Genomic DNA, 19,478 nt, shown 5'->3' on the forward strand with positions numbered 1-19,478 from the left:
TACAGCAGTTTGAACACCCCGCCCCCAACAACGCTTTCCTATTGGTCAATTGTAAAGTACATTATAGTTCTCAATTAGGTCCTCTTAGCCATGTAAATGAGGACATGAAAATGAGTCAGCAGGGATTGGTCCGATAGCTTGAATAGGAGGACTGCTATGTGTAATGAGACAGAAGCCCCAGGGGCAATCAATGTACACAAACAGCCAGACACAGAACAACGCTTTTCCTCCAGACCATGGAGCCGTCTGGAGGGGGGGGGGGGGTTAGCCTTAAGACAGGGCAGAAGACCCCCCACTGTGTAACAGATTTCAAGGAGATGCACTTCAGCATTCCAAGGTCCATGACAGGAAATAAACAGAGCCCTCTTCTGACAGCAGCAGCTCAAGGGGGGAGGGGCAGCACAGTTTCTTCTCTTCAGACCCGCTTGTTGTCTGCACTTTAGCTTCGACATCCCCCTCTGCCTTAACTCACTCAGGGAGGCTCAGGAGAGGTGGTGACAGCCCAGCTGGCAGGCGGAACCAAAGATGCTGCCGCACGCTGGACTGCCTGTGCCTGCTCAGCCCGACTCCCTTGTCCCACTGCTAGTGCTATTTGTCTGGCTCTGATGGTCCCCAGGTGAACATAGGGCCCCTAGGCTGTGCCCTGGGTATCAGTATACAGTGCAGAAAAGACAGGAGGTGTCAGTATACAGTGCAGACAGGACATGAGGTGTCCGTATACAGTGCAGGGAGGAGGTGTCAGTATACAGTGCAGGGAGGAGGTGTCAGTATACAGTGCAGGGAGGGAGGTGTCAGTATACAGTGCAGACATGAGGTGTCAGTATACAGTGCAGACAGGAAGTGTCAGTATACAGTGCATGGAAGAGGTGTCAGTATACAGTGCATGGAAGAGGTGTCAGTATACAGTGCATGGAAGAGGTGTCAGAATACAGTGCAGGGAGGTCTCAGTATACAGTGCAGGGAAGAGGTATCAATATACAGTGCAGACAGGAAGTGTCAGTATACAGTGCAGGGAGGAAGTGTCAGTATACAGTGCAGGGAGAAAGTGTCAGTATACAGTGCAGGGAGGAGGTGTCAGTATACAGTGCAGGGAGGAGGTGTCAGTATGCAGTGCAGGGAGGGAGGTGTCAGTATACAGTGCAGGAAGGGAGGTGTCAGTATACAATGCAGCCAGAAAGTGTCAGTATACAGTGCATGGAAAAAGGTGTCAGAATACAGTGCAGGGAGGTGTCAGTATACAGTGCAGGGAGGAGGTGTCCGTATATAGTGCAGGGAGGGAGGTGTCAGTATATAGTGCAGGGAGGGAGGTGTCAGTATATAGTGCAGGGGGGGGAGGTGTCAGTATACAGTGCAGGGGGGGAGGTGTCAGTATACAGTGCAGACAGGAAGTGTCAGTATACAGTTCAGACAGGGAGGTGTCAGTATACAGTGCAGACAGGAAGTGTCAGTATACAGTGCATACAAGAAGTGTCAGTATACAGTGCAGACAGGAAGTGTCAGTATATAGTGCAGGGAGGAAGTGTCAGTATACAGTGCAGACAGGGAGGTGTCAGTATACAGTGCAGACAGGAAGTGCCAGTATACAGTGCAGACAGGGAGGTGTCAGTATACAGTGTAGACAGGAAGTGTCAGTATACAGTGCAGGGAGTAGATGTCAGTATACAGTGCAGGGAGTAGATGTCAGTATACAGTGGAGACAGGAAGTGTCAGTATACAGTGTAGACAGGAAGTGTCAGTATACAGTGTAGACAGGAAGTGTCAGTATACAGTGCAGGGAGGAAGTGTCAGTATACAGTGTAGACAGGAAGTGTCAGTATACAGTGCAAGGAGGAAGTGTCAGTATACAGTGTAGACAGGAAGTGTCAGTATACAGTGTAGACAGGAAGTGTCAGTATACAGTGCAAGGAGGAAGTGTCAGTATACAGTGTAGACAGGAAGTGTCAGTATACAGTGTAGACAGGAAGTGTCAGTATACAGTGCAAGGAGGGAGGTGTCAGTATACAGTGCAGGGAGGAAGTGTCAGTATACAGTGCAGGGAGGAAGTGTCAGTATACAGTGCAAGGAGGGAGGTGTCAGTATACAGTGCAGGGAGGAAGTGTCAGTATACAGTGCAGGGAGGGAGGTGTCAGTATACAGTGCAGACAGGAAGTGTCAGTATACAGTGCAAGGAGGTGCATACATCAGGGATAAGACATGTCGGTAAACACAGCTCTGCACAGATTCCAGCCTAGAAAATTGGACGCTCTGTATCTCTGTATCACACACACCCGGAACTGATAGAGAAACGATAGATCTGCCCTCAGGGTGTCCAGTAAGGAAATGCTCAGAGCCGAGAATGGAGCGGACAGGGAAGCACAGTAACACGCCAGCTGTTCTGACTCTATATAGCAATGATATAAACGTGACGTGCTGTGGGCGGGTAGAAAATGTCCGTGCAGTGGGCACTCGGCAGGGCAGAGTGTATATAGAAAACGGGGGCAGGGCACCGTAAATGCAGGCGGAGCATAACAGGGCAGTGTGCTTCTTGTGGGCGGGGCATAGTAGGGCAGTGGGAGCGTTACAAGCGGGGCAGTATAAATAAAATGGGCGGGGCAGAACTAGGAAGGCCTGCGTTGAGTGTACTGGGCGGAGTTACGCACAGACACTCCCCCTCCCGCCCCCTGCCCCCTCGCATGCTCAGATCCGCAGTCCGGGCAGCATGGCCGAGCCGGGTTCCGATCAGCAGGATGAGGGATTTTCGCAGTTCGTGGTTCTGCACCAGGCCGCTCTCAGCTCCTCCGGGGTGCCGCCTAAGTATTGGAAGAGCCTGTACCGCAAGCTGGAGGGGGAGGTACGGGGGTGCTGGGCACTGAACGGGGGCACGGCTGGAGAAGTTGCTGCTGGCAGGAAGAGGGCAGCGATATGGACTGTCAGTAGATGGCACTGCCATGCAGTCTGATCGTACGATCTCCTCCTGTACAAAGTAGAACTATGGGCAGATTTGGGATTTTCTTTGACTTTGAATAATGATAGAGTCTCAATCTCCCTAATGGGGACACAGGCAGCAATAAAGACCCGACCGGGGTTCTAATTCCTCTCCACTTTGTCCAAAAAATAGCTTTTAGTTATTCTTTAATGATTGCACTCAGTTATTTATCAGATCAGGTGGGGCTTCTACTATGTAGTGGATGGTAGATCTAAAGAAGCATGCAAATCTTGATTGTATCGTGTATGGCCAATTTAGGATTGGGTGCAATGTCATCTTGTAGCTACGATCCACCAATCAGAACAAAGTGTGAGATCAGAGAGGAGGCTGACAGATTGTGTGATTGTACAATGTTGTGATCGGATTGCTCTGATAGTGGCAGGATTGTACAATCGCCATGGATAAGTGATCAGCCTGTATGTGTGGCTGCAGTGCTTACAGCAGATCATCTGCTAGCTCTGGGGTCACTCTGGTATTTCATACTTTTTATTTTTTTTTCTTTATTACTTTTATTAAAGTTTTTTTACATATAAAAATACAAACTTGGAACACCGTAAACCTTCAGCACTACACCAATTTTCCAGCACCGTGAACAATGCAGATCCCAGACCAAATAAAGGAAAACGTCAGATCCTTCCATAGGGGGTCACACACAATACATAATCACTATATGCAGTACAATATCCCCTCCCCCGCTGTACTGGAGGAATTCAGTGCTTCATTTACTGTGATTGCTATATAGTTGGAGGTCTCACACACACAGGGCGTCTGCCCATCTCTCCTGAATGCCTTTCTTCCTGGCAGCAGCGTTTTGGCAGAAAAAAAAACATGTGGCGCGTTTTAGGCGTGTCAGGTGATTGGCCGGTCATGTCATTACCCCAAATAATTCATTCCGGCGATTAAAATGAACGCTCAAGTGCTTGACACTTCTAGCGTTATCCTGCATCTATACGAGTCTAGCAATTTTTTTTTCCCCCTGCTTCTAAACCCCTATATGTGCATGGGCACAGGCTAAGGGGGAGGGGCGTTTAGAGGCAAAACAAAAAAATGCCAGGTGCCTCTAAAAGCAGCATTTTTAATGAGCATTCTGCCTGAGGTCTTAAAGCGGAGCTCCACCCGTGTTTTAGTTTATTAAAAGTCAGCAGGTACTAAAAGCATGGCTGCTGACTTTTATCAAACCGACACTTACCTGCCCCACGGTAGAGCGATACGGCCGCCCGAAAGCTCGCTCCTCCTCTCATTGGCGTTGTCATCATAACTGTGGGCACCCGGTCATTACGGCTTCACGGCTGGGCGCACACTGCGCATGTGCGAGTTGCGCTGCACTCTCTTATTGGCCAGCCGATCTTCTGGGACCTGAGTTGTCTCCCAGAAGATCGCTGGCAGGGAGGGGCTGCCTAGGGCGGGAGGAGGAAGTGGGACAAGAAGTCCCACTAAAAAGATGGGTGACACTGGGCACAATTGGGTGACACTGATGAAGAGGTACTAACAGGCATTACTCATGGGAACTGACATTACCCCCTCTCTGACAGTAGAGCCGCCGATCGGCTATTCCTGTCAGCTAGAACCCAGGAAAGCGGATTACCGGCACCTCCTGGTTCACGCTGTGATTGGTCACAGCTGATCACGTGGTAAAGAGCCTCCATCAGAGGCTCTTTACCACTTGGAGATGTGGTGTGTCGGAGTGACACACCACCGATCGCTGCGGGTGCACGATCACGGCTTATCCTGCTGGACGTCATATGACGCCCAGCCAGGATAACTGAACCACTTCCCGGCTGTCATTCTGCTATAGGCCGGGCAGGAAGTGGTTAAAATGCATGTCGGCACACCTGCTTAAAGCGGGGGTTCACCCCAAAAAATTTTTTTAACATTACATTCAGCCGAGTTGTCAGAATGACAATCAGCTGTTTTTTTTTATTTTATCCCCGTACATACCGTATTTTCACCGCCGCTTCCGGGTATGTCTTCTGCGGGACTGGGCGTTCCTAATTGATGGACAGGCTTCCGACCGTCGCATACAGCGCATCACGAGTTGCCGAAAGAAGCCGGACTGTGAGTCGGCTCTATACGGCGCCTGCGCACCGACGTTCGGCTTCTTTCGGTGACGCGCTGTATGCGCCGGTCGGAAGCCTGTCAATCAATTAGGAACGCCCAGTCCCGCAGAAGACATGCCCGGAAGCGGCGGTGAAAATACGGTATGTACAGGGATAAAATAAAAAATAAACTGCCGATTGTCATTCTGACAACTCGGCTGAATGTAATGTTAAAAAAATTATTTTTTGGGTGAACTCCCGCTTTAATGCTTTATGGGCACACATACACTATATTACCAAAAGTATTGGGACGCCTGCCTTTACACCCATATGAACTTTAATGGCATTCCAGGGTTCCCTCGATGACGGCAGCCGAAGCCGAGCAATCGCTCGGGTCTCGGCTGCCCCGCCGCCATCCTCGGTGAGGGAGTCAGGAAGTGAAGCTTTGCGGCTTCACCGCCCGATTCCCTACTGCGCATGCGCGAGCCGGGCGACGTGAATGGATGATGTCTCCTGGGACACACACAAGGTCCCAGAAGACACACACCGCTCCACCATTCCACAGAAGGCAGCCGAGGAACAGAAGAAAGAAGACAGACCGCGGATCAGGAAGTGGCAGATTAGGACGATCTGCCTAGCAACAGGCACTTCAGGTATTTTGCAGCATTTAAAAAAAAAAAAAAAACTTGGTGGAATTGCGCTTTAACATACATTGTGGCAAAGTGCGCAGTATTACAACATCATGTCGTGAATGAGCTCTAAACATTGAAGGTGTCCAGTCCATAGCCAGATTGGTTGAATGATGGAGCTGGTCAGTGGAATGCCATGCAAGTAGTCACCCCTCACAGAGCAATCATTTTTAGACTAATTTCCCTAGGAGTTGGTGACATAAGAAAGTTTGTGCCTCATGCCAGAATGATGTCATAGTTACTCAGGAGCAATAGACTGTGTCCTTTAAAATGCAGATCGATCGAGTCCTTGAATTGCTGGCTGAAAATTGGGGACTTCTTTTTCACATTCGATTCCAGACTTTTCTCACTCGTTCTGAATAATAATTACATCCTGAAATATTTTTCAGTCCTCGCCAGAGCATAATTCTTTGTAAGGCTGGGTTCACACTACGGTTTTCCCGTCCGTCAGCCGCATACGATTTATATGAAAAAACGTATGCGGCTGAAACGGACGGGAACGTATGGCACCGCACATATGTGCGTTTTCCATTAACATTAATGTTAAAGGAAAACGTATGCGGTTGCCATACTGTTTTAAAAACGACCGCAAAACCGTGGTTGAACACGGTTTTGCGTACGTTTAAAAAACGTTTTGCCAGCAAATCGTACGCACCCGGATGCATCCGAGTGCATACGATTTGCAATGCATTGTCTATCTCTACGTTTTCCCATCCGGGCCCGTACGTTTTCAATACTGAAATCGTATGCGGCTGACGGACGGGAAAACCGTAGTGTGAACCCAGCCTTAGCAGGCTTTTGGCCTTTTATATGCAGGTGCTGCAGATAGGGCTTGCAGTAACGATGAAGGGTTTTGTCTCCTAGAAAAGAAAAGGTGACCAGTGAGTCACATCCACATTTATTGCACAGTCGCATTTCCGGACCACAACTTATTACACAGTCACATTTCTGGGCCACAACTTATTACACAGTCGCATTTCTGGGCCACAACTTATTACACAGTCGCATTTCCCGGCCACAACTTATTACACAGTCGCATTTCCGGGCCACAACTTATTGCACAGTCGCATGTCCGGACCACAACTTATTACACAGTCGCATTTCCGGACCACAACTTATTGCACAGTCGCATTTCCGGGCCACAACTTATTACACAGTCGCATTTCCGGACCACAACTTATTACACAGTCGCATTTCCGGGCCACAACTTATTACACAGTCCCATTTCCGGGCCACAACTTATTACACAGTCGCATTTACGGGCCACAACTTAATACACAGTCGCATTTCCGGACCACAACTTAATACACAGTCGCATTTACGGGCCACAACTTATTACACAGTCCCATTTCCGGGCCACAGCTTATTGCACAGTCACATTTCTGGGCCACAACTTATTACACAGTCGCATTTACGGGCCACAACCTATTGCACAGTGGCGTTTCCGGGCCACAACCTATTGCACAGTCGCATTTCCGGGCCACAACCTATTGCACAGTCGCATTTCCGGGCCACAACCTATTGCACAGTCGCATTTGCAGGCCACAACCTATTGCACGGTCGCATTTCTGCGCCACCGGACAGTTGAAACAAGCATGCAGCAATTGAAGGAGAATTTGTAACTCAAAAGCTAAATGCATTTATTACAGCCAAGCAAATATCCTTTGCAGGAGGGAAGAGCAACAGGTTTTCTTTCAATAGAGGCATTTGGCCAACTTCCATACCGTACAGGGTGTGTGGATTTGGAGGTTGGGCATGTTTTATGTCACATAGTGAACTCCCTATGGAAATAAGACTAGTAAACTTCCATCACCCCGGGTATGTTTTCTGTAAGCTTACAGCCATGCCCTGGCATGTTGCACAAGCCCTCACCCTTGGCACAGGTTTGCCTGCTAAGTTCCAGCTTGGAAATCAGAATACTTATGCATCACCTGTTCCCTTTTGGTTTTGTAAAGTGACTCATACTGAAGAAAAAATAAATAAAAGAAACAATGTAAAGAGTACTACAGGGAAGACCAGTGTATGTTGTTACATTTTCAGCCATTTCCCAACACCCAATTGTCCTCAGGAGCCCTTTAAAATCTTTAAAGTCAGTCTTTGCATAGTGCTTGCCACGGCTCCAACATGGCAGTACCTGAACCTGTCTGTTGTCCACTCAGAATCTCCCAAGGCATCTCATTTCTGACCAATGGCTGCAGTGGTTAGTGGACCTTCACCATTTCTGTTTGTCTTTTAGATCTTTGATGCTGGGGAGTGGTTCGGTATAATGCAGGTGGAAGAAATGGAGGAAGAGGACGAGGACACAATAGAAATCGAGAGAGAACAAAAAAAGAAGCCTAACCCAGGCAATGAAGCAACCTACAAAGTAATCGTCACCAATGAGAATGGGCTACAAGCGTCAGATCCCAACAGGTTATATAGTGATCTCTTTCTCGCTCTTGCGCTCTCTCTTTCTCGCTCTTGCGCTCTCTCTTTCTCGCTCTTGCGCTCTCTCTTTCTCGCTCTTGCGCTCTCTCTTTCTCGCTCTTGCGCTCTCTCTTTCTCGCTCTTGCGCTCTCTCTTTCTCGCTCTTGCGCACACTTTCTTTCGCTATATACGTCCTCTTTTTGAAGAGGGATATCTCGGTAACGGCGGCAGCAGCTGCTGCCACAACCGAGATATCCATCTCTTCAGGCGGCGGTCCTGTAAATGATAATGGTGGTCTCCACAGCGGATTCACTGCAAGATCACCGTTATCGGCGGCGGGAGAGGGGCCCCCCTCCCGCCACTTTCCCGCTCCCTCCGCCACTTACAGGAGCCTTCGGTAGCGGTGGAGGCAATCGGGTCCTTCTCGCTCTGTGGCATGGATACGAGTGAGGGCAAGATGGTCCCCACCCGTCTCCATACCATAGCAGGGCGAAAGCGAAGTCAAAACGTCACTTCCGCCCATACGTCTTAAAGGCACATTTTATTTTATTTTTTGAAATTTTTTGAAATTTTTTTTCTTTTAGTCTAAATATGAGATCTGACGTCTTTTTGACCCCAGATCTCATATTTAAGAGGACCCTATTACAAGGGATGTTTACATTCCTTGTAATAGGAATAAAAGTGACCCATTTTTTTTATTTTTTTAAAAACGGTGTAAAAATAAAATCAAGTAAAATAAAATAAGAAAACAAAAAAATTGTTTTTTTAAAAGCGCCCCGTCCCGACAAGCTCATGCGCAGAAGCCAACGCATACGTGAGTATCGCCCGCATATGAAAACGGTGTTCAAACCACACAAGTGAGGTATCGCCGCAATCGTTGAGCGAGAGCAATAATTCTAGCCCTAGACCTCCTCTGTAACTCAAAAGATGCAATCTATAGAATTTTTTAAATGGCGCCTATGGAGATTTTTAAGGGTAAAAGTTTGACGCCATTCCACGAGCAGGCGCAATTTTGAAGCATGACATGTTGGATATCAATTTACTCGGCGTAACACTATCTTTAACAATATGAAAAAAAAATTGGCTATCTTTACTGTTGTCTTATTTTTTAATTAAAAAAACTGAATTTTTTCCCAAAAAAGTACGTTTGTAAGACCGCTGCGCAAATACAGTGTGAAAAAAAGTATTGCAATGACCCCCATTTTATTCTCTAGGGTGTTAGGAAAAAAACCAATATATAATGTTTGGAGGTTCTAAGTAATTTTCTAGAAAAAAAAAAAACTTTTTTAAACTTGTAAACACTGAGTCTGAAAAACAGGCCCGGGGGTTAAGTGGTTAATTCAAAGTACCCTTAGGGCCCTTTCACACGGGCGCATCAGTAATGATCCGCCTCCGTGTGTCTGCTTTGCTCAGCGGGGATCCTATGTAAAATCTCTGCTGAGCGGTCTGCTAACAGGGCGGTCCCCGAACCCTGTGCAGGGACCGCCCTGTCTTTCCTCCGCTCTCCCCTATGGGGGATCGGATGAACACGGACCGCATGTCCGTGTTCATCCGATCCACCAGACGAACGAAAAATAGGATTTTCTTCCGTCCGATTTTGCGGAGCTTTGCGAAGGCGGGTGATTAGAGGTGTCAACGGATGGTCATCCGCTGACACCCGCAATCACATAGGGACCTATGTATGTCCCGTTTTCCCTGCAACGGATGGATGAAAATGCGGACATACGGTCCGCACGTCTGAAAGGGGCCTTTCTGTATTTTTACAGATCTGCATAAATTCCTGACATCTCACAGTAAACAGCAACAATGTCTGTTTTTTAAATATAGCACCACCTTTGTATCATTAGGAATCTGTTCCACAGCTTCACTTATAGACTGAGAAAAGGAGAATAAAGTCATCAAGCTTTTCTGTCAATGTGTTCTATGAGGGATTGCCATGCAGTTTAGCATCCTATTTTGCTAGTCCTACAACTGGCTTTTTTCGACTTATCGGGCTTATACAGACTTTTTTGTTTTAATGCTTTTATAGGGATTACACATTCAAAAAAATGCATTGTTTTATAGATGTTAGTCTTTTTATTGAGCTACCCTTTTGGATTTGGAATATCCCCTGCTGCTGTGTTTTGGTTCTAATATGTTTATGACATTTCAGCATTTTCCTCATTGACCATGCATGGACCTACCGCGTAGAGCATGCTCGCCGACAACTAATGGAGGTTCCTGGCCTTCTGCACCGTATGGCCAACCTGATGGGGATGGAGTTCCATGGAGAGGTCCCAGATGAAGGGGTGGTGGAAGAGGTCCTTACAGAGATGTGGAAGTATAACCAGACATATCAGCTTTCACAAGGGGTAAGAGACACCCTAGTCTTTTGTGTCCCTTATGTCTCTGAAGAAAGAATGGCTTGGATTTGGGTTCATTACGTTTTGTTCCCATTACATTGCTTGCACCTTGACTGAAGTGTACCTGTCCCCCATACACTGTAGATAATTATCTTGGAGACCTAGCCAAGATTCAGCCAAGATTTTTTTTATTTTGATTTTACAAAGGTAGCCTACTATGTGTAAGCAAGTCAGGAGAGTGGATTCAGTGTTGCAGTATACATGTCCAGTAGCATGTATGAAGGATAAGACCCCTTTCACACTGAGGCGTTTTACAGGCGTTTTTGCGCTATAAATAGAGCCTCTTCTGCAGCCCCAGTGTGAAAACCCAAGTGCTTTCGCAGCATCTATCACAATCGTCAATCTACGATTTAGGCGTTTTCATCCAGTTTATAGAGTATGTAAAGCTCTAACTTTTTTTTCTGTAAGATCAAGTGGGGAATAAAATAGCATTTTATTGCTATAAAGTCCCAATCCGCACTGAACATACATTTTTCATGCCAAAAAGGTACTCGGGAAATGGTATGTCAACGGTGCCAATGTGAGCCCACCAGCTACCCTATGGAATAGCCAGGGAGATGCTGTGTGCATAAGGAGCAGACTTTCAGTGAGGTGTTAAGCACTACGGAACGAGTTAGGAACCACGCTGGATTGTACTGGAGAAGTTAAGTTCTAGGAGTTAAACTAGGATCACATTGGAATAGATAAGACCTGGAAAGTTGGATCAGAACTCTCTAAAGTATGGGAATGGTCTCATGTGAGCTCAGATGACACAGGAGTTCTGAGGGAGCAGAGTCTAAGAGCCAGCCAGTATTCACCATGGACCCCCCCACAAGGTTTTGGATTTAGCTGTGTGCCGACCCCAGGTCGTGGACCCTGGCTTCACCCTGCTCTATGCACCACAGACTAACACAAATTAAAGGCTTTGTAAAAACCTATTATACTTGCCTGCTCTGTGCAATGGTTTTGCACACAGAAACCGCAATCCTCCTCTTCTCGGTTCTCCCGCTGATGCTCCTGCCGCTCCCCCAGCCCACCCCCCCCCCCCCCGAGTGCATGCTCACTCCTGAGCCCCACTCTGTGTCCAAAAAACAGCAAAAACTCAGCACTGCTCCCTTTTCACTAGCTGTGATTGACAGCAGCAGAAGCCAATGGCTCCTGCTGCTGCATCACAGTTAATGAGGAGCGAGAGACCTGGGAGAACAGCTGCTCTCGTGCACGTTGCTGGATCGAGATTGGACTGAGGGGGAGCTGCACACTGAAGGGGTGTGTGTGTTTTTTTTTCTTCATGCATAGAATGCATAAAGGTAAAAAAAAAAACTTCAGCCTTTAGAACCACTTTAAGGAAGACACCAGGAAGTAAGTCTGGAGTAAATGAGTGAACTGTGTGTAAAAGTGTAGTGGAATAGATAACCAGGACACAAACCAGAGATCAGGGCAGACAGCAGAAGACATGAATAACCAGGATAAATCCAGAGATGAGGCAGGCAGCAGACAAAAAAAAAAAACAGGATAGATGGCAGTACATCTCAAAGTCTGAAGCTGTGCCAAGTTCAAATGAGCCAGGAAGAGGGAGGAGGCTGATGGCAGTGGTTGTAGCCATGACAGGGAGAAAGGCCACTGTGGTTGCAGCCAACACTGCTGTTAGAACCCAGAAGCCATGCTGATAGGACGTGGCCACAACACACAAGGTAAAATCCAGAGGTGCGCTAAGTGCGGTTGCACGGTACTAAACAAAAGAATTGGCAGCACACAAGGTTTCACTATAAGGGTTTTACTTAAAGTGGTTGTAACCATAAAAAAAGTTCCTAGTGTGTGAGCTGATCTCCCCATCCCTCCCTTCTTGCTGCTATGTTGTGTGGCTGTAAAGTTAGTGAGGACAGTTACTGACATCCCCTCTTATAACAAGCTATACATTACACTGTTTGTTAAGGCATTTTTTTCATAATTATAAAAAAAAAAAAAATTCACAGCTCCGCTGTGCAGTCACGTGACCTCCTGGCTCACATCTCACCCCTTTTTGCTGTAATCCTTAGATCGGGGAAGGAGAGTGGCGGGAGGTCATGTGACGGGCGGGAGGTCATGTGACAACACAGTGGCACTGTGAAATAAGGTATTTAGCTTCATAATGAAAAAAAAAAATTCAACAACAAACAAACCCTGTGATGTATAGCTTGTTACAGAGGGGAAGCCAGTAAATGTGCTCACTGACTTTACAACCACCTTTAGTTACCGTATTTACTCAAGTATAAGCCGACTTTTTCGGCACAATTTTTTTTTATGCTTATACTCGAGTGAGGGTCTCCCGCTGTCAGTCTTAACTATTTGGCGACCGTCCACTGTAACAAAGCCCCGCCGCCTCCTCGTCCGTGATGGACAACACTGAACACTGATAACAATTCTGGGAAACTGAATCGGTGTTCCGTCTATCACGAACGAGGAGGAGGCGGGGCTTTGTTACAGTGGACGGCCGCCGACTGCAGTTGCATGACACAGCGGGAGATCAAAGGCACAGTGAGGCTGCAAATGGGCATTGTTGATCCTCTTTTCCACTTACATTAGCTGCTGCATTTCCCACCTTTTAGGCTTTATGCTTGAGTCAATAATTTTCCCAGTTTTTTTATTTGTTATTTCCTTTTATGTTTCTGGGACAGCAAGTGAAGGGAAATCTCCCCAACAGGACACGAAGCAAAAAAATAAATAGGATCCAAAATATAAGGATACAAAACGAAAACATTTTCTTTTTTTTTTAATAATTTTACTTTACCTAAAATAAATAGCTTTCATTTATTGTGCTCAGCATTGTGGATTGTTTTTTTTTTTTTTTTTTTTTTTTTAATTGCATTCATCTATTCAATCTTCAGTCTGCAGAAGAGAAAGTTCCAGTCTGGTACATCATGGACGAGTTTGGGTCTAGAATTCAGCATTCGGACGAACCATCATTTGTGACGGCGCCTTTCTACTACACCCCCCAGCAGTTGGCTTACACCGTACTGTGGCCCCTCCGAGATATCAGCAATGGAGGTATGTGCACATAAGCCCACCATTCCTATGCTAAGTGCAGGTCGTTGGCAAAAATGTGAGATGTTTTGAGAAGATCAGGTGTTACCTCTGACATAGACCATTAAGGCTTCATATGCCTGTGTACCCTCTAAATTTTTAGGATCTCCATGCCCAAACTATATGCATTTTCTCAAAGGTGAAAGTTGATGGTTTTAGGTCATTTTAATTTTATAGTGAATGCACAGCCAAAATGTTCTCTTCCGTGAGGGACACAGGGAATGTTAAACCTTGAATTTTTACTGCTGCCTATGGGAGAATTGGACACTGACAAACAAAAGAACTATAGGCCAGCCCACCCCCAGACCACTCCTACCAGCATGCCTCATTTTTTGTTTTTGGAAGATGGATTCCTTTTTTGATTTGTGCTGTTAGAATAAAAGGCTAACTCCACCTCTAGCGCACATATTTAGGGTGCAACATGTAACACCACTGTTGTGGTTGCAGTGTTGCAAACTGATATCACTTATTTATTTTAAGTGGTATCTGTCCTTATATTTTTTTGTTGGTACATTTCTCTTTCTCTTCAGTCATGGGTTCTCTACATCACTGTCATAGCTGGTCTCTGCAATTGCAGCCATCTGGTGTGGCTTAAAGGGATTATACTTACCTGGCCCCCTGTTATACTTACCTGGCCTCTCGAAAGTCCTGCGCTCTGCCCTGACATCCTCTTCGCCGCTCAGCCTGGCCATTGATTGGCTAGAGCAGATGGATTGAAAGCAGCGCAGCCATTGGCTGGCGCTGCTGTCAATTGCATCCAATGACGCGGTGCGCCAGGGGGGCGGGACCGTGTGAAACAGTGAGTGGCTATAGCCGCTCGCTGTATCACGGGATCGCGCCCGCAAGGACTCCACACCATGCGAGCTTGCTCGCATGAATGTGTGGCGTTCTTACGGGAGGACCAGAGACAGCCGCTGAGGGACCCCAGAAGACGTGGATCGGGGCCACTCTGTGCAAAACGAGCTGCACAGTGGAGGTAAGTATAACATGTTTGTTGTTTTAAAAAAAAAAAAAATTCTTTAAGCCTCGTACACACAATCGGACTTTAAACAAATTTTGGGATTTTTTTTCGAAGGGAGTTGGCCGGGCACACCCATAGCATACACACGGCAGGACTTTTCTGCAAACTTTCACAACATCACATGTTTTTTCTGCTTTTTTCCGCAACCCTTTGGTCAACTTCTGCTATTGTTGGTTGATTTTAACATTGGTTTTGGGCATGCGTATTTGTACTTTGGACAAAAGTCCGATGGATTTCGTACAGATGATAGGACTTTGCACCGTAGGACTTTTGTTGCCGAAAAATTGGTCCGTTTGCAGAGCGAACTTTTGTCTGATGAAAACCGAAAAAGTTTGTTCCGATGGAGCGTACACCCGGTAGGATTCTTTTTTAAAACTTGCTCATTTTGAAGTTTGTTGTCAAAAAGTCCTACCGTGTGTATGGGGCTTTCTCCTCAGCTTGACCTTGGGGCCCAAATTAGAGCTTCTAAGACCACCAACACACTTCTGTTCCATCCTTTGTTCCAAATCTTCCTCTACAAATATTGGAAACACCCTGATAAAATGTTTACTCCCTTTTTAAAGAGCTTACGAGACTTGTATTAAACTTTATTTTAGCCTTTGCTGACACTTGGACAGCTTGCATGTCGGATGTTTGGGTGTAGGTGTTTTTTTTAGGGACTACATCCTAGAGTTTCACTCCCATCCCCTTCCTCAGTTCATCCCTTTCAACCTTCCTGTGTCACCACACAGATTAGCAGATCTCCAGGTAGCTCTAGGTGATCTTTTGAATCAGGATATTAGTATCCCAGTTCCTGTGGCAGAATAGTTTTTTCAGAGGTTTTACTTTAAACTGATCACAGCTCTAAAAACCATCTTGGATTTGAAAGTGCCGAATATCTTTAGTCCAGATAAAAAGGTTTGCTTAGAATCCACCTAGTCTGTCAAAGCCTTTATCCATCAAGGAGACTTTCTGGCTTGTACGGAAATCAAGGATGTGTACCTACATTTTGTATGTTTTTCTGTGGATCCCCTGCCTTTTCAGTTTGTGGCCCTGCCATTCAGCCTGTCTCCTGCACCTCGGGTTTTCACCAAGTTGCTGACAGCAGTGCTAGCCCTCCTGTTGTGGAGTACCTAGATGACTCCCTGCTGAAGGAACAGTCCAGATGTTCTAGAGATTTGGATGGATCTGAAATCAGTGCTGAAACACTCATCACTTGGAGTATCTACGTTGGGTTTAGCCACAACAACAACTAAGCTGTATTTTTTACCCCCTGGAGAAGTTTGACACGGATCTCAGACTTGCACTCTTCAGGCTGGAAGTCATTTTACACTGCATTTACATGAGTCCTAGGTCTGATGGTAGCCTTTGTCGAGGCAGTCCCATTTGCCCAGTTTAACTCCAGACCCCATACAACACAACATTCTGTTGTCATGAGATAAATGTTGTCAGGAGTGGACCCTACACTCAGAGTTGTTCCACAGCCTGTGCCACAGGTGGGGAATGCCGGATGTGCATCTCCGGGTTTAAAAAAATTGATTGGTTTGTCTCCAGGTACAGGGATCCTCTATAGAATCAGTGGATGCTCTTTCTCTGTGGGATCGTTATATCCTGATCTATACTATTCCTCCCTTGAATCTTCTTTCAAGTCTGCTTTACAGGCTCAAGATGAAGGGCACTCCAGTGGTCCTCATAGCTTTAAATTAGACCGGGGTGATATGATAAGACTTCAGACACTCTGTGGGCTTTTCCAGATAGTCCAGATCTTCTAGCTCATGGGCTGATTTACCATCCTGCTTCATAGTTGCTGAGTTCCATGGCATGGCTGTTTGAAGCCTAGTCTCCGAGAGACAGGGGTATTTCTCAATTGGTTATTCCACCAATGTTTAAAGCCAGGAAGTCTACTTCTTGTAAAGTCTGTGACGCCACTTGAGTTTTTCCATCAGTACACTGCTTCCTCCAGCCTGGACCTTCAAGCGGGGGTTCAACCCAAAAAATTATTTTTAACATTACATTCAGCCGAGTTGTCAGAATTACAATCGGCTGTTTTTTTTTTTATTTCATTGCCGTACATACCGTATTTTCACCGCCACTTCCGGGTATGTAATGTGCGGGCCTGGGCGTTCCTAATTGATTGACATCCTTCCGACCAGTGCGTCACGAGTTGCCGAAAGAAGCCGAACGTCGGTGCGCAGGCGCCGTATAGAGCCGACTCGCAGTCCGGCTTCTTTCTGCAAATCGTGACGCGCCGTTCGGAAGGATATCGATCAATTAGGAACGCCCAGTCCCGCACATTACATACCCGGAAGCGGCGGTGAAAATACGGTATGTACGGAAATAAAAAAAAACAGCCGATTTGTCATTCTGACAACTTGGCTGAATGTAATGTTAAAACATTTTTTTTGGGTGAACTCCCGCTTTCAGATATTCCAGCCAAACGTACAACATTAGCTGACACTAGCTTGTAGGAACATGGAATCATTTATTGGACAATATACAGCCTTTTTATACACTTGAAAGGTATGCCCCCCCCCCCCCCTGCCTAGTAGGCAACAGACTATTATTGCAGGAGTCCCTAGTAACAGACTGTCCAGCTCTAGAGGCCAGGGTGACCAGCTCTTTCAATTAACAACATGTATAGTTCAGAATTAAACAATCCAGGAATAGTCTTTGTATATTTCCTAGGAGATATTGTGGCTAAATATTGCGGGTCTGTTTTTAAGTAATCAAAGTCACATTCTTAATGTCCATTATTTTCTTGGTCACTAATAGACACAGGGTGACTTGGACATAGGAGATGCATCGGGAGCTGAAGCAAGGGTTTCCCAACCTCTCCAATGGATTCTGGGTTCCACCAGCCCCCGAGCTGACATCTTTGTCCTGTAAAGAACCCTTTCTGGTCTTGGACAAGGTGGTGGTAAGGCCCAGACTTTCCTTGCTACATAAGGTTTCTGCTTTTAACCTCCCTCAAGCAAGGCATAATCAAGCCCCTCCTAAAGAAACCCAACCTCGACCCCCAAAGACCCAAACTACCGCAGACCGGTAACAAGTCTTAACACGTTCTCCAAGATCATGGAGAAAGCAGTATTGCAACAGCTACAACTCCATTTGGACACCCACAAACTTCTGGACCCACTACAATCAGGCTTCCGCCCAGGCCTGGGCACAGAAACAGCACTTCTGAAAATATGGGATGAATCCCTCGAAGCAGCAGATGACGGAGAATCACGTCTCCTGGTGCTGCTGGATCTCCGTGCATCATTTAACACTGTCGACCACAAAACTCTACTCATTCGCCTGAAAGAAGTAGCAGGAGTCAGACGCAGATCTACCTTGGTTCACATCCTTCCTAGAAAATCATTCCCAGACCGTAAAACTAGGAGCCTTCACCTCTGAAACTCACGCAATTTCTTGTGGAGTCCCTCAAGGATCACCCCTGTCACCCTTGCTCTTCAATATCTACCTCCGCCCACTCCTCAAAATTATCAGCAAACAGGACCTGTGCTACCACTCATACCCTGATGACACACAACTCTACTTTCGCATCACCAGAAAAAAAGACCAATATCACGGTCTAGAAAAATGCCTCACGTTGATCGATGATTGGATGACTGAGAGCTCCCTCAAACTCAATGGATCCAAAACAGAACAACTTCTCCTTCACGCAAACCAAAAGACAAAAGCTAAGACTTCGTGGACACCATCCACCATCCTTGGACAGGCCATTACCTCGAGCACCAAAGCCAAAAGTCTCTGAGTCATCTTTGACTCTGAGATGTCGATGGATGCACAAATAGGATCAGTAGTGAGCGGAACTCACCATCTCGTTCGACTGCTGCGTAGACTCATCCCCTTCATCCCAGAAGAGGACATTGCAGTAGTAGTTGGAACGATCGTCAATTCCCGTCTCCACTACACAAACTCCCTCTACATGGGACTACCCAAATACGAGATTTTGCGCCTACAAGTCGTCCAGAACACGGCAGCCAGACTGGTAATGGGGAAAAAACCCTGAGAATCCATCACCCCTTCCCTGAGGACCCTTCATTGGCTAACCGTAAGGGATCGGATCATATTCAAGACCCTCTGTCTTACCCACGAGTGCACACAAGGAAACGCTCCTCAATACTTTTGTTTGTAAAAACTCTCCTATTTTCAGTAAGTTCAGCTTTCAGTCAGTTCAGTTTTTTAAAGAGGAAGTAAACCCTGATGGGTTTTACTTCCTCTTTATTTCCCTGCATCACATAATAGCCCATTATGTGTCACTTACCTGAAACCGAAGCCTGCAATTTCACTGCTGTCCCCTGTTGCAGGAAGTGTCCATTCTTCACCCCTCTTCCTCCCGGGGCCGCAAAAGAAAATAAAACACTACACCTCCAATCGCATTCTCTGATCAACCAACCAAAACCTCCACATCTCCAAGTCCTGCTACAAATCGAAGGGAGAACGAAGATTTGCAGTCCAAGGGCCTCGGCTATGGAAGGCTCTACACACAAACATCGGCATAGAGGAAAATCATTGGCCTTCAGGAAAAAATCTAAGACCCACCTCTTCTGAAGGATCAGGATGACACTGGATGGAAATAAGCGCCTTGAGGTGATTTTAGTTCGCATTTGCAGCGCTATATACCGTATTTATCGGCGTATAACACTCACCCTAACTTTAAGAGGGAAGTTTCAGAAAACACGCAGGCACAGTTTACCCTCTATTTTCAGGGTAAGAAAAGTGAGTGTTATACGCCAATAAGTTATACGCCAATACAGTAAGTTACTCACTCAACCTCAATTTGCATAATTTTCTGTCCCTCTGCTTAGCTCCAGTTCATCTTAAAGCGGTAGTTCACCCTCCTTCACCTCATTATTCCATTACTTTCGGCATCGTAGCGCGAGCTACGGTATGCCGGTCTTAAATTTTTAATCCCCGTACTCACTGTGCTATTGT

The 19,478-nt window shown here is 46.4% G+C and overlaps 1 protein-coding gene across 1 annotated transcript in view; it reads left to right on the forward strand.

Annotated features, from left to right (window-relative positions):
- The first annotated feature begins 2,653 nt into the window (after positions 1 to 2,653).
- The window catches only part of TTLL12 (tubulin tyrosine ligase like 12), a 36,060-nt gene continuing 19,235 nt past the window's right edge, over positions 2,654 to 19,478 (forward strand). The window contains exons 1-4 of the mRNA XM_040345827.1: positions 2,654 to 2,830; positions 7,927 to 8,102; positions 10,249 to 10,447; positions 13,342 to 13,501. Of these exons, the coding sequence (XP_040201761.1) occupies positions 2,699 to 2,830; positions 7,927 to 8,102; positions 10,249 to 10,447; positions 13,342 to 13,501 (667 nt within the window). The 5' untranslated portion in view covers positions 2,654 to 2,698. The remainder of the gene's footprint in view (positions 2,831 to 7,926; positions 8,103 to 10,248; positions 10,448 to 13,341; positions 13,502 to 19,478) is intronic.

Source organism: Rana temporaria, chromosome 3 (genome assembly GCF_905171775.1).
Source record: "Rana temporaria chromosome 3, aRanTem1.1, whole genome shotgun sequence".
NCBI classification, from domain to species: domain Eukaryota; kingdom Metazoa; phylum Chordata; class Amphibia; order Anura; family Ranidae; genus Rana; species Rana temporaria.